This window comes from Polypterus senegalus, chromosome 3, assembly GCF_016835505.1.
Source record: "Polypterus senegalus isolate Bchr_013 chromosome 3, ASM1683550v1, whole genome shotgun sequence".
NCBI classification, from domain to species: domain Eukaryota; kingdom Metazoa; phylum Chordata; class Cladistia; order Polypteriformes; family Polypteridae; genus Polypterus; species Polypterus senegalus.
Window position 1 is genome coordinate 73,365,022 of NC_053156.1, and position 15,741 is coordinate 73,380,762.

The window sequence follows — 15,741 nt, forward strand, 5'->3', positions numbered from 1 at the left end:
TTTGAGCTGCTCCCGTCCTACCCCCCTGTGTATTATCTCTGACCCATCCCTGGATGGGTAAACCAGTTCTCAAAGTTACTTGAGCATCTTTAGTTATTCGTTCTGTATGTAGAAGGGCCCAGTAAGCTGCTAAAAGCTGCTTTTCTAACTGGCTGTACCGCTGTTGCGAACTAATCATTTGTCTACTCCAAAAGCCAACAGGAACTCGTTTCCCCTGTCTTTTCTGCCACAAGCTCCAAGTTGCAACATTTCCTTGTTCATTGGCCTCTAGTTCAAAGGGAACACCTGCTTGCACAGGCCCCAAGCCTTGATATTCTTGAATAGCCTCTTTAGCCTTATCAAAAGCAATTTGCTGACTTTCTCCACCTTTAAAAATTGCTTTCTTTTTCACAATATCATGTATTGGTCTAAGTATCAATCCCAAATGAGGAATGAAATTACGCCAATACCCCAGCAGTCCCACAAAAGACTGAGCCTCTCCCTTATTTACAGGTACAGTAACTTATAAAACACTTTCAATCATTTTTTGTTGAATTTTCCTTTCAGGCCCAAGCCACATTGCACTTAAAAATTTTACTTCTCGTGCAGGTCCCTGCACTTTATCATCATTTACTGTATTGCCCATCCTCTGCTATGCATGTACTTTATAAGTTCATCTAATACCTCGGCCAGCTTCTCTTCATTGTCTCCTGTTAGTAGGATGTCATCTACATAATTGAAATATGTAATTCTCTCCAGTGTTTTACAGTTAGCTAAATCCCTACTAAACCATGGCATAGAGTTGGACTATGGAGATAACCCTGAGGTAGGACCTGAAAAGTATACTGTCTATCTTGCCAGGTAAAAGCAAACTGGTCTTGTGACTCAGCTGCTATTGGAATGGAGAAAAAAGCATTTGCCAAATCTATAACAACATGCTAATCCCCTGCTGTTTCCATTATTTGTTCTGTGATGGTGACAATGTCAGGAACAGCAGCAGTAAGTGGTGGGGCTTTTGCATTTAGTGCACGATAGTCCACTGTCATGTGCCAACTCCCATCCTTTTTTTTTACAGGCCACACTGGAGAATTAAATGGGCTTATGGCTGGCCGTATAATACCCACTTTAAGTGACCTTTAAGATCTCCAATTACATTCTTTGGCTTTGAGTCCATACCATGTCATGGTATGACAACAGCTCGAGTATATGATAGCTTGTTTCCTGACAGTAACAAACGTCACAGCCGAACACTCTAACAACATACGACTTCCTTACAACGAGGTTTCCATGACTCAGGCAAAGCACAACCGATCATCCACAATGTCTTTATAATATCACAGTCTCTTAAAATTTCTCGAGTTCAGGTAATGGCGACCTTGCTTTCATTTACGATCATGCAGAGATAGAAGATAAAGAGCACAGTACCTCGGAACAGCTCAGTTCTTTTTCTTTGTTGATGAGTTCTGGAGCAGAATCATCCTCTGTCCTCAGATGGTAGATTCCACTTCAAGTTCAATACCTTCAGATGGTAAGTTTTCTGACGAAAAAGTTACCAAACTTCAGCAGCTCTAACTCAAAAAATGTCATTCAACAAAAGCCCTACGCGTAGAAATTATTCCACAGACAAAATATCTTCGTTTTTAAAAGTTTAGTTAAGTTTCAAGTAAAACAGTTCACACAAAAAAAAGAAAATTAAAATTGCAAAAAAGGGAAAAAAATTCATGTTAAGAAAAGTTCAGTTATAAGCTTAATCTTGTTACATCTTAAATCATTACTATTTACTTATCATTTCTGATCCATTTCAAAATGATGCTCAGAAAACTGTATGCTTATCCCATCTCTCAAAAGAAAATGGGTCTTTTAAGTCCCTATGTACTAGGACCTGTTCTAAACACAACTGAATCTATTATCACACTGTTTCTCAGTTATAGTAAGAAGGTTCTATCTCTTACTAACTTATAGGGGGAAAAGACTATAACTTTGTCTATGACTATGGAAGAAGTTTATATTCTATTCAAATTAAGCAAACATTAATATGAGTTTAACTCAAAACTTTTAACTTTCGAAGATTGGCTCTTACAGTCTGTGTTAGTCCATTATGCCACAAGATACTCATAAGTAGCCGTGCTTTGATCTATTGCAGAAGTAAAGAAAAGCAATAATGACAAGACGAGTAAACTCCACAAGCTTAATAAGGGGGATCGTGTGCTGGTGTTGATCCTGTCCGATCCACATAAAATTTGGGCTGACTGTCAAGAGCTGGCAGTAATAGTAGAGCACATATGCCCAGTGAATTATAAAGTCAGGATTACCGTAAAATAGAAATCGGTACAGATTTTACATGATAAGCTTTTGAAGGAGTGGCATGACCACCACAAAGTCCTGGTCACGTCCGCAGTGGTCTCCCAGGCTGAAGTTGCTATTGGGGAGCATCTAACTGACACACAGAAAGCAGAATTGCTTTCACTGATTGAGGGAAACTCCAATGTCTTTTTTCCCCACACCTAGCTGGATAGACATTACGGAACACAAGATCTTAACTCTGCCCGGTGTTACTGTGCAGGTGCCCCTATGCCGCCTGCCAGAGGCAACAAGAAATGTGATACACGACAAAGTCCAGCAGATGCTCTAGTTACCCATTATTCGTCCAAACAAAAGTGAGTCACAAAGGCCTGTTATACTTGTCTCAAAACCTGATGGTTCGGTTCTGTATTATTTGTAGATGTTTGAATAAGATTTCCAACTTTGACGCATACCCGATTCGGCGTGTGGATGAGCTGTTATAGAACCTCGGGCAGGTCTCGTATATTTCCACCCTAGACCTCATGGAGGGTTACCTTAAGGTGCTCTTGGAGGAGTACTATTGCGAGAAGACCGCATTCGCCTCTCCAGACGGGCGTTTTGAATTTACTGTACTCCATTTTGGTCTCCATGATGCACCGTTGACCTTTCAGCGGATGATAGACCAGATCCTGTGTCTATCTTGATGATGTTGTAATTTTCATTAATGACTGGGAATCTCATCACGCCTGTCTTCGGGCTGTACTGGCCAGTTTTCACCTGGCAGAGTTGATGGTTAACCCAGAGAAGTGCAAGCTATGTATGTTGGAAACCCATTATCTGGAATATTCTATGGAGAAGGGTTTGCTCAAGCCTCAAATGGACAAGGTGGGAGAGGTGGTTGCATATTCATCTCCCAAAACACAGCGGCAGGTTTGTGCCTTCCTCAGGCTCGCAGGTTACTACAATCAATTCATCCCCAATTTTGCACCTCAGACAGCCCCCCTCACTGAATTGACAAAGGGCAGAAAGAATTGTAGTGTTGTCTGGACCGACTCCTATGACAGAGCCTACTCAGACCTAAAGGCCACTTTATCCTGTTTCCTCGTTCTGTGCAATTCAGACTTTTCAAAGGAATTTAATCTGCAAACGGACGCAAGCACTTTCGGTTTAGGAGCGGTTCTCTGACAATGTTTTGAGGGGGAAGAACACCCCATCATGTTTCTCAGCAGGAGGCTGCTGCCCAGGGAGTGTAATTATTCAACCATTGAAAAGAAGTGTTTAGTGAATAAGTGGGTAGTGGAGGCCCTCTGTTACTCCCTCTGGGGACGGTGGTTTACCCTTGTGACTGATCACGGCCTGCTTCAGTGGTTGTAGAAACAGAAGGTAACAAATGCCCAGCTCACTCAGTAGTTTATCAGTTTGCAGGATTGAGCCGGAGCTGCACATGCCAATGCTGATGTTCTGTCCCACCTGGCTGAGCCTGGCTTGGACAAAGCTAAGGACCCCCTCCCCCCCCAATGGTACAACACGCAGAAGCACAATTGCCGTGTCTGTGGAGGACTGCTTGTGCATTACCAAGGCAACTGCAGGTTTGTAGCACAGCAGCATAGTGCTGCGGAAGCAACTACAGGCTGATCACATTCTAGCTATAAGCACCTATTGTCAATGCAAGGAACATTATAAACATATAGAACCATATTACTTAGCCACTGACCTGGTCCAGACCCTGCCTGTTTGCTGTGTCTGTGTATCGGAGAGTGGTAGATCCCACTACTATAACCATCCTGTTCCTGTTTCAAGTTGAATAAAGCTGTTTTTAGCTAAAGTACTGAGTGTTTTGGCGTGCCAGACAGTGACTCATGCATCACTATATTTATACATATATATGTGTGTGTGCTTCACGGATTGATATATAACACATTTAATGACTCAAACAACAATGACATACAGGACTAGATTGTGACAGGAGTATTAATAATATTCAGGAGGCAATGTAAATATAAGAAAGAATACAACATTATTTAAAAATGACATTTATATGAATGATACCATAATGCTTGAAGTTGTTCAGTGGCACATCACATAAATTATTGTCAAATTACATATATTTAATATACGCGTACAACATATACTAATATTGAAAGCAATAAAATATGATTTATTAATATGTTAAATAATAAAACAATCCAATAATAATATGATTATAAATAGATGCTAATTTGTTAATTATCATTTTTCAGTAGATTAACAAACCTTTTTCTATGAATGGGGATTTCCTCTTCTATGTTCAATTAATATGTGAATGCTGAACATTGATTTAAAAAATGTACAAAAGTGTTACTATTTTCTCTATTTCCCATAAACAGCATTATTGGTGTAATCATTTAGTCAGTTATAAGTTTTGTTCTAGATGAATTGTTTTGGAAAATCTTGCCAGTTGCGATTAATTTCAGGGCTTTTCTGAACCAACTGTAAAAGAATCCATACACAAGAGGGTTAAATGTTGAGTTCATGTAACCAAACCAGTCTAAGAGTTCGATAAGTAAAGGTGACATAACGTGATTCAAAAGGGGATCAATGATGTTGCACAAGAAATATGGGACCCAGCAGACAAGGAAAACTCCCATCACAATTGCCAGTGTTTTTGCAGCTTTTGTTTCTCTTCTATTTGAAGCAGCCCTCTTTTTTTGTTCCTCGTGGCTTTGATGTTCTGCATCTCTTATTGCTCTGGCCTGCCTACTAGCAACTGAAAAAATTTTTATATAAATGCATATCATAACAATCCCTGGGAAATAAAAAGAGAATAATGATGATGAAAGACCTGATGCCTCATTTTGCATCAGATAACAGCTCCCCACACACTTTGTATTTACATATTGGTCTTCTATTCCTTTTATGTTTAACTCAAGAAACATAATTACAAAACCAAGCACAGCTGACAGAATCCAGCTGAAAACAATAAAGGTGAATGTTAGAAAGGCCGTAACAATATTTTTGTACCTGAAAGGATGGCACACAGCAAAATAACGATCAACAGATATTAGACACAGATGAATAATTGATGCAGTACAAAGCATTATAGCTGAGCTGAGATGAAACTTGCAGAAAAAATCACCAAAATACCAACAGCTTTCAGCAATTCGAGCCATGAGAGGTGGCATAACACAGCCCCCTAAAAGTAAATCAACCAGTGCCAAAGAGAGGATGAGATAATTTGTTGGAGTATGAAGCTGTTTGAAGTGTGATATGGTAATAACAACCAAGAGATTTCCACATACAGTCACAACGATGATTATGCACATCATTATATATATTATTAATGAATTGTTGACTGAATAGAGTTGTTTTGGGCAAGAATTATTAAGTGAATCATAGCAGACTAAGGTATACTTTGGAATCCTGTTTTCCTTCAAATTCATTTTTTTTGTAGCCTGGAGTTTGAAGTGTTCTATCCTAAAGAAAAAAAATATAAATTACATTATTTATTATATTTTAGATCAGCCAATGTAAGTTAATAATATTTAACTTAGCACACAACAGTAAGATTTCAGAACTTTAGGACAAGAATTCTATTGAATTGTTAGGCAAATGCAACATGTTGCTTAAGATAATGACTGTTAGTTAATAATATCAATGATAAGTATGATAGCACAAACAATCAGGGTTTGAGAGCACCAAACCTTAAACTTTTGACCATTTGACATTTTAAAAGCTAAATTAATGTTATTCTGCAAAATTATATTATACTATATATAACATAAGTCATTAATCCATATGGTAAATGTAAATATTGTAGCTCAGGGCCATGATGAGCAAGCTAATTAGTACTTTCTTATTTTGTTTTTTTGAGTGCCATTTTCAAAACTGTCAATCTGACAGCCAAATCATGTTTCTTATACAGCACATTATTAAAACCAGTTCACTTTCACAAAGAAAGACTTAATCATACTTGTTATTTTATACCAGTCTCAGATTTACTCAGATACATTTATTTAACTTGCAGGAAAAGCACAGCAAGTGGTGGTGATCTTTCCACTTGCAAAATATCTAATCTCTAGTGCTACTCAAAATTATTTTTAAATTTATTTTTTATTTTTTTGGACTTCCCTAAATTATATAAGATGATTGCAAGGTAAAAGAAAGAATGATTAAAGACTTGTTTATGGAACTTAGAATTTTGTATTTTTGAAAAAAGTAATGCTGGACTGGTGATTAAATAGTGATTTGTTTCTTTTAGAAAAATAAACCAACAAAAACAAAATACTTCAAAGAGATAATCTTTTAGCATCTATTTTTCTCCCTAAAGCAATTAATTCTGTAAAATATGCATGAACATGGTGACTTTCCTCAGAGCATCAAGCGCAAGGCAGCATCCAAACTCTAGATAGTTTTTCTGTTGCAGGGCAAATTTCCAGGCTTTTTTTTACTCTTAAAAAGAAACATTATTGCCTAGATTTACTAAAACATTAAATAGTCTTACTCAAATTGTGTTACTATGTATTGTATGCAATGTTTTCAGTTTATAATATATAATAATCAAGAAATAATGTTTTGGCCAAAAAAGTGTAAGTGTAATTAATGGATATTTCTTTAAAAAGATTGATTTAATATCAATGTGATATACAGTTTATATTTATGGAACACTTCACTAAATACTAATGATTCCTGTAAATAATGTACTTAAATTTTACCAAACTAATAAACATGTCATATGTGTTTTTATTATATATTTTCAACTTTTTTTTTATAAAAATAGATTAATTTACTCCCACAATCCAAAAATTGCCATTTTGTTTTCGGCAAGGTAATATGCTTATGATTTTTTATTAAATGGCTACCAACTGAACACCGTTATGTACTTACTTAGTATTTTCTGTTACCAGCGTCATTACAGGTAGTGTATATCTTAAGTAATGTATTGCTAAGGTTTTGAAATGATCTCATTTAGTAATGTCTTTTCTAAGTAAATGTTATATATATTGATTTTGCTAATGATGGTGATCATTATAGTTTATATAAATCTTCAGTTTTTTTATAACAAAAAATTATGTATACACGATTTTACTTAGTTAAATCTTACAAATGGGAATAGTTTAGTTGAGCAGAGGAATTACTGTATATAAACTGAGGTTGATCTTGTTGCAGTTTAATATGAGTCCAGGTTTTATTTTTGTCTTATAAAGTTAATAGCTGAACATCTATTGAGATGTATCAGTAATAAAATGCATCTGTTGCCATTATGTTTTCAGCAGGGAAATATGTTTATGATTTTACCTAGTAAATAGCTAACACTTGAGAACTTTTATGTACTTAGTATCTTTTGCTACCAGTGTAAATGCAATGTATGTAAATCTAATGTTATTTGTTGCTAAGCTTTTCAAAAGATCTGTTTTAATGAGGTATTTTATAAAAGAAATGTATTGATACTATATACTATGCAGGATAATAATAAAGTATTTTGTTAAGAAATATTGTATATACTGAATTAACATTCTCATTGATGCTTTCTGATGATGGTGATCACCACCATTTATATTAATCTTAATAGAAGTTTTTCATGATGTAAAATTGTGTATATAACGTTTTATAAGCATTACTTACTTGAAACTTACATACAGCGATAGTTTAGTTGTGCAGAGGTATTATCTAAATTGATGCTGATCTTGTTGCTGTATAATATGCTTCATGCTTTTATTTTTGTTCTTATAAATTAGATGTACTAATAGCTTAAAATCTGTTCTGATGTATCGAGAATAAAATGAACATCATCATTTTAATTATTATACTGTACCCTTGCAATTGTGGTTAGGTATAACCTTGGCAATGCATGTAAAATGTATACATATATTTACAGTATATATATATATATATATATATATATATATATATATATATATATATATATATATATATATATAGTTTACTTGTAATATAAAATGAAAGTATAGTGAAACCAACACCCAAAACAGAAGTTAAGTCACATACCTTTGTTTGAACCCTTCTGTTGATGCTGTACTGCTTTTCTTAATGAAGACTTTTATATACCTGACCTCAGTCTAACAAACATGAAAAACTGGCTAACTATCATTACCTTCCGGATTTATTGCAGACTTGCAGACAGTTAAACAAACATGTTACCTTAACTACCCTAAGGACTGCTTCTTCTCCCATTGGCACTCAAAGTTTTTTTTAGATTATTAGACAAGTAAAACAAAATAAATATTCCTTAAAAGCAGTATAAATATGAAAGTTGAAAACAAACATCTTTTAATAACACAAATAATACATGCATGTGAAATAAAAACAGAAAAGAAAATAAAGCAGACATCATGCACTGTAAAAAAATGATTCATCCCCTTAATAAAAAATTCTTAAGTAACTAATAACAGTAGCTCTTCTGAGTTTGCTCCACATCTCATTGACAGTTCACAGAATAAAAGCTATCACTGTTACAGATTTTAAAATTTAAATTAACTAACACAGTGATCATCAGCAAGTCTATGCCTCATCTGTAGCAAATTATTCGATTTTAACAAAAAAAAAAAGTAAAGCTATGGTTTCTAAAGAGGAAAGGGCTACTTGTCCCACAATCTTAGAGATTACCAAGCAACTTTCTGATGCATACACTTTTGGACATTACACTGTGGGTTTACTTCTCAGATATGCAGGAAAAAGCTAGAGTGTAGTGCAATGCAAAAAACAAAACACATTACTCTTTATGAAGACAGCAGAAGCACATCATCCAAATAGTGACTTATGTCTATAGCTTGTTTTTCACCATGTTGCGGGTTTGCCAATGTGCTATGTTGTATTGTTCTTTGGCTGCTGCCTGAGAGTTAGTTACAGATGTCAACAGATATAAACAAAGGCAATACCCATTATCATTCACTAGTGGTCCACTAACAAACTTGTGTCTTCTTGCTTTTAACATAGTATTGAATTTGTGAAAATGAAGACATTGTGGGTGCTCCCAGGGAACATTGCCACAGTATCCATAACACTTCTCATTGAAGTGTCACATTAGTTATTTCAAACAGCTATCTTTTGGAACAGGGTGTGACTTGTGAGTCCCTGTCTTGCACCCCAAAACACAAGGCTGAGTCTCAGTACTTTTGGGAAACCAGCCTTATTCAGCTTGAAACAGGAACAGCACAATTATTTATTGTAGTAGGATCTACCATTCTCCTATACACAGGCACATCAATCAGGCAGGCTTGTGGCCAGGTTAGTGGCCAAGTAATCCTGTTCCCTTCATTTATAATGTACTTTGCATCACTCATTGATGGCAAGCACTTATAGCACAACCACGATTGACCTGCTTTAGCAGTGAGCTGCGCGCTTTGGCGTGTTGTCCTGTTGGGGGGAGTCCCAAAAGGGTTTAGAAACCTTACAAGGGACTACGTAGGATAAGATCTTCTGCTACAGCATTAACATGTCACAAAGAGAAAATTTTTATAAAATTAACATAAGATCAAAGATGACACTGGAAAAGAAAAATGTATTCCTAGTCCCACATATCTGAGACACGTTAGTTCTTAACATTTTAGAAGCATATTCTCTAAGTAAGTAATATTGTGGTCTAGCCAGGATTTTCCCTGACTCAAGTAATGTTTTCTTTAATATTTTTATTGCTGTTTGAACATTTTGTATATTTTGTTATTGGTTTTGTCTTTTATATATATTTAGATTATGTTATGGTTTTTATTAATATGGTGTTAAATATGTTGTCAATCTGTGTTATGTTAATAATGGATGTTTCAGCTGGAGGAAGAACCCAGACATATAAAAGAAAAATCTCCTGGTTTTGCCAATGTGTTTGATACTCTTGTTTTTTTGTGGAATGCTATCATTCTAGGCATTGCAATTGGATTTATGTTCTTGGTTTTGTTAGCCTTTAGGTTTTCCCTACTGATCAAACCTATTTTGTTCCTTTTTTTCTGCTTATCATTGTTTTTCTTTAAAATAAATAATTTTATTATAAAAGACATTTCCTCTGTTACTGTGAGCCCAAGGTTTGACAGTGTTTCTCCCAGCTGTCTTAATATTTTTGAATATTGAACCATAAAAGTTTGTCCCCCCTTTTGGGAATGTGAAGCCTAAAGCCTTTCAGTTGAGTTTGGGGTTAGGCTGCCTTGGGTGGAATCTGTGCCCCAAAAACGAAACACAATTGTTAAACTGTGACAAAACAGACCCTAGTTTATTCCTTCTTTATACAACAATTCTGGTCATGTAATATGGACAGGTTATTCTAAGTGTGCAAATAATCAGTCTAACAGCAATGTCATATTTCTCCTCATTCTTAAATCTGCTCTTCTATTGTATTGATCTTTTTTTTCTTTTTGCATATACAAGCTATTTTACCTTTATAACATTTGAACTGTTCTGCATTTTCAGTTGTGAAAAGCCAGATTTTTCCAAAGCCAAGTGAAAGTTTGTGAACTAACTTTAGTTTATAGTTAGTTAATTGTTTAGTTTTACATTTCTTATTAAACTTACATTACATGTTGTTGATAGCTGCTTATCTTTTCTTAAGCATAGAGGTAGTCGTTGTGTTGTCCTCTTCTCTTTAGCCAGCAGAGTGATTCAGCAAGAAATATACCTCTGAATTAGGAGTTTTCTTGATACATCCTCTAGGAGAACTACATCCACTGTTTTGAGGATCTACATGTACTTTTGTACAATCAGCATATTGAATGTTGGGATGACGGTTGTTTATCTTGTACTGAATACCTATTTTCAATCACAACCAACCACAGCCTGTGACCTTAGTGAGGCTAGCATGTTTGGCAGTGAAAGATGGAAGCTATGTTTGCAAGTTTGGGTAAGCTTTGTCTCAAAACATGACTTCTGAAACGTATCACTGTAAAAGAAAATTAACTTAATGAAAGTGTAAATGACTGTACTTGTCAAGTCCATAAAAGTCCATGAAAAACTTGGAGCAATGATGTAAAACACATTTCTGGAAGTTCTTTCCTAATATAGAAAAAAAACGTTTGGTGAACAATATCAAATGAGTTCATTCAAAAACCTTTGCCAACTTATTATATATCAATATAAGAAGTTAAAAAAGTGCATTATATTAAAATAAGAGCATGTGTTTTTCCAACGTTCCAATAAAGACCATCTTTTAAACACAGTGAACATGAAGATTTTCTTGTAACATGGAGACATGATTTTAGATCATTACGTTTATTTTGGAGCAACTAAACATATCATTAAGAGTTTGTTTTGCAGTAGCCGCTGTTTTCCCAAATGTCTTCTCCTGAGCAGGCCTCCTTACCATAGTGTAATTGAAAAGAAGAGAAATGCCGTTTTTATCAATGCAGGAACCCTTTCAGAAACCAGTAACTTTACAATTCGGAACTATCCAATACGGGAGGCATACGTACCTGTTTTAGAATCTGGTTTCTTGTTCCACTACCTAGCAGGAACCATCAGCATTATGTAAATTGGAAGTGGCATAAAATGTGAAATGGCTTTCTTTGGGCTTGCACTGAAATCACTCGGTTCACCTTGTTTTCTTTTATTACCTGTATCAAGCAGTTCAAAGACACACACTTTACATTTTCACAATTCTGAAATCATGGTGCTTTTTAGAATCGTCAGTGTCTTACAGTTGATCTAAATAAACCACCAGAATCCCTTTCTATTTTCAAATTCCTAACCTCCTCAAGGCAATTGCATTCTGTTTCCCAGCGATGCTATGTTCCAGCTTTTGAGAAAGAAGTAGCAGTAAGATAAAATGTGTTATGAATAATGAAAGGAACTGAACAGTAACATAAAGGTCAATCAGTTTGACTTTTTATGTGTTTGTTGTTTGAGCCACAGTAAAAATGCATGAAATACAATTTCTCTTGTTTGTGTTAAGTGTACATGTGTTGGGAAAGCAGTCTGTTTTCAGTGGTCTGGTGCTGTGATAAACATCGGGAGTATGCCACAAATGAAATGCTCAACTTAGAATATGGACCAGCTCTTCCAGGTTGACAGTTTTAGGCTGCTTTTCAGAAGGGATGTAATTACATCTGAAAAATTGTGCATTACTAATCTGCATATGAAGTCCATTTTCAGTTTAAAATTAGTAAATATGCATAACTAACACACTCCTTTGCTATAAATGTAATGTACTCAACAAAAGCAACACTTCTTATATGAATTGAGAAGAAGAAGCAAAGATGGAACGTGTGTGAATTCAAAGAATTGAATTGCACCCTTCAAAAGTGAGATTTGGAGCTGATTGGTGCCAACTACAATAGTGAGGATAATGTAAATAGTAAGGTGGAAAGATTTAATACTAAAGTGAGAGCTGCTGTTGACATAGTGGCACCTGAAAAGACAGTGAAAAAATCTTCTAGCATTGTTATACCTTGGAAGACCCAAAGAGTGTCTGATTTAAAGAGAACATGCCGCAGAGCTAAGCGTCAATGGAGGAAGACTAAACTTACTATCCACCATGAAATATTAAAAGTCAAAATAACAGAATACAATAACACTGTCCGTCTTGAGAGACGCTGTTATTTCTCCAAGATTATAAATAACAATGCTAGTAATCCCAGAGTCTTATTTTCTACAATCGATTGGCTACTAAACCCAGGTAACTCAAAGGAATGCCTCCTAAGTGCTTCCAGTGAAACCTGTGAGGCTATCGCTGTATTTTTTAATCAAAAAATTAATGATATTAGAAATAACATAATATATCCCTCCAACACTAAGGATCCTCCTAAACCCCAGCATTCTGTTATAAACAAATTAAACTCTTTCACTAGGATAGATTTACCTGATTTACAAAAAATAATATCTCAATTAAAATCCTCCACCTGCATCCTTGATCCAATTCCAACAATGTTTTTCAAAGAAGTATAGGGCGTGCTAATTGACAATATTCTTGACATAGTAAATTCGTCATTAGATACGGGGGTCTTTCCAGACTGTCTTAAGACTGCTGTAGTTAAACCCCTTCTTAAGAAACATAATCTTGACCCCTCGGCTCTTGAAAATTTTAGACCCATCTCTAACCTGCCTTTCTTAAGTAAAGTTCTAGAGAAGGCAGTCATTATGCAGTTAAATGACCACCTAAATAAACTTGCTATTCTTGATAAATTTCAGTCGGGTTTTAGAACAAATCACAGCACAGAAACTGCACTCGTTAAATTAGTAAATGACTTGCGAGTGAATGCAGACAGAGGCCATTTATCTGTTCTCATCCTCTTAGATCTGAGTGCTGCATTTGACACCATTGATCACAACATTCTTAGAAATCGCCTTAGTCAATGGGTGGGCCTCTCTGGCACGGTCTTAAATTGGTTTGAATCCTACCTGACAGGGAGAAACTTTTTTGTTAGTTGTGGTAATTACAACTCGAAGACACATGATATCCGATATGGTGTTCCACAAGGCTCTATCCTGGGTCCGCTGTTATTCTCAATCTACATGCTTCCGTTAGGTCAGATTATCTCAGAGCACAATGTGAGCTACCACAGCTATGCTGATGACACACAGCTGTACTTATCAATAGCACCTGATGACCCCGATTCTAATGATTCACTAACACAATGTCTGACTTGTATCTCAGAATGGATGAATAGTTCTCAAGTTAAATAAAGAGAAAACTGAAATCTTAGTGATTAGCAATAATGGATACAATGAGGCTATTAGAAATAAACTGGATACATTAGGATTAAAAGTCAAGACGGAGGTAAAAAGCTTAGGGGTAATTGTTGACTGTAAACTGTGAATTTCCCCTTGGGATTAATAAAGTATCTATCTATCTATCTATCTAATCTGAATTTTAAATTGCATATTAATCAGATCACTAGGACAGCATTTTTTTACTTAAGAAGCATAAGTAAAGTTAGATTTCTTATATCACTGAAAGATGCTGAGAAATTAGTTCACGCGTTTGTTTTCAGTCGAGTAGATCACTGTAACGCACTCCTCTCAGGACTACCCAAAAAAGACATAAATCGTTTGCAACTAGTGCAGAATGCAGCTGCTAGAATCCTTACTAGGAAAAGAAAATCTGAGCACATTACTCCAGTTTTGATGTCACTACACTGGTTGCCTGTGTCATTCAGGATTGACTTTAAAATTCTGCTTATGGTTTATAAAGCCTTAAATAATCTCGCCCCATCTTATATATCGGAATGTCTGACACCTTATATTCCAAATCGTAACCTCAGATCCTCAAATGAAGGTCTCCTTAGAATTCCAAGAACAAAACTTAAAAGAAGTGGTGAGGCGGCCTTCTGCTGCTATGCACCTAAAATCTGGAATAGCCTGCCAATAGGAATTCGCCAGGCTAATACAGTAGAGCAGTTTAAAACACTGCTGAAAACATATTACTTTAACATGGCCTTTCTATAACTTCAATTTAATTTAATTTAACTTGATCCTGATACTCTGTATGTTCAATTTCCTTATAATAACTACTCATGGTGACTCTAAAATCCGTACTGACCCCTACTCTCTTTTCTGTTTCTTTTTCCGGTTTCTTTGTGGTGGTGGCCTGCGCCACCTCCACCTACTCAAAGCTTCATGATGCTCCAACAACGATGGATGGATTTAAAGGCAGAAGTCTACGTGACCATCATCATCATCAAGCCCTTCCGTGAGAACCCTAAATCCAAAGAGGACTGTTTCATTTATGTTAGGTAGAATGCCCAGAGGGGACTGGGCGGTCTCATGGTCTGGAATCCTTACAGATTTTACTTTTTCTCCAGCCGTCTGGAGTTTTTTTGTTTTTTCAGTCCCCTCTGGACATTGAACCTTACTCTTATTCGATGTTAATTTATGTTGATTTATTTTGTTTTCTTATTGTGTCTTTTTTCTATTCTTTATTATGTAAAGCACTTTGAGCTACTGTTTGTATGAAAATGTGTTATATAAATAAATGTTGTTGTTATTGTTGTTGTTGATTTTCTTAAGTGAGTTTCTGACAACCCTATTGTTACTTCACTTATCACGTAGACTGGTAATTAAAAATATATTTATTTTAATGAATACATGAATCCCCATTTAACATATACAAAGATTTTAATTATTCCTGTGTTCTGGCAGGCAGTGTGGTCTAGTAGTTAAGGATCTAGACTTCAGACCTTTGTGGGTTCAAATCACTCTACTGACATTGTATAACCCTGAGCAAGTCACTTCATCTGCATGTGCTATAATTGTTAAAACAAAAGAAACTTACCTTATCTCTTAAATGTTGTGCATTGTGCCTTGCATAAAGGTGTCCACCACATACAAAAAAAAGTTCTGCCGAAGGTCATGTAATGAAGTCAGATTCATCTTAGAAATGAATACAGCTGTTCCATATTTTATTGTAAAGAGGCAAACAGGTCCTTTAATGTAGAGTGTTTGCACTTCAGTTTGGAATAAGTTTCAATCCTGAGAGCAAGTGTTTCATTACACCAACTGAAGAGAGACAGCCACAACTCTAGAAATTTTTAGTAAGATTTTCCAAAACCAGTCTTGGAGCGACAG

At 35.6% G+C, this 15,741-nt stretch overlaps 1 protein-coding gene across 1 annotated transcript in view; it reads right to left on the reverse strand.

The window, feature by feature from the left end:
* Positions 1–4,646: 4,646 nt before the first annotated feature.
* The window catches only part of LOC120526503 (trace amine-associated receptor 1-like), a 28,310-nt gene continuing 17,215 nt past the window's right edge, over positions 4,647–15,741 (reverse strand). The window contains exons 2-3 of the mRNA XM_039749667.1: positions 5,366–5,715; positions 4,647–5,293 (exon numbers count right to left, since the gene is read on the reverse strand). Coding sequence (XP_039605601.1) covers positions 4,647–5,293; positions 5,366–5,715 — 997 coding nt within the window. The remainder of the gene's footprint in view (positions 5,294–5,365; positions 5,716–15,741) is intronic.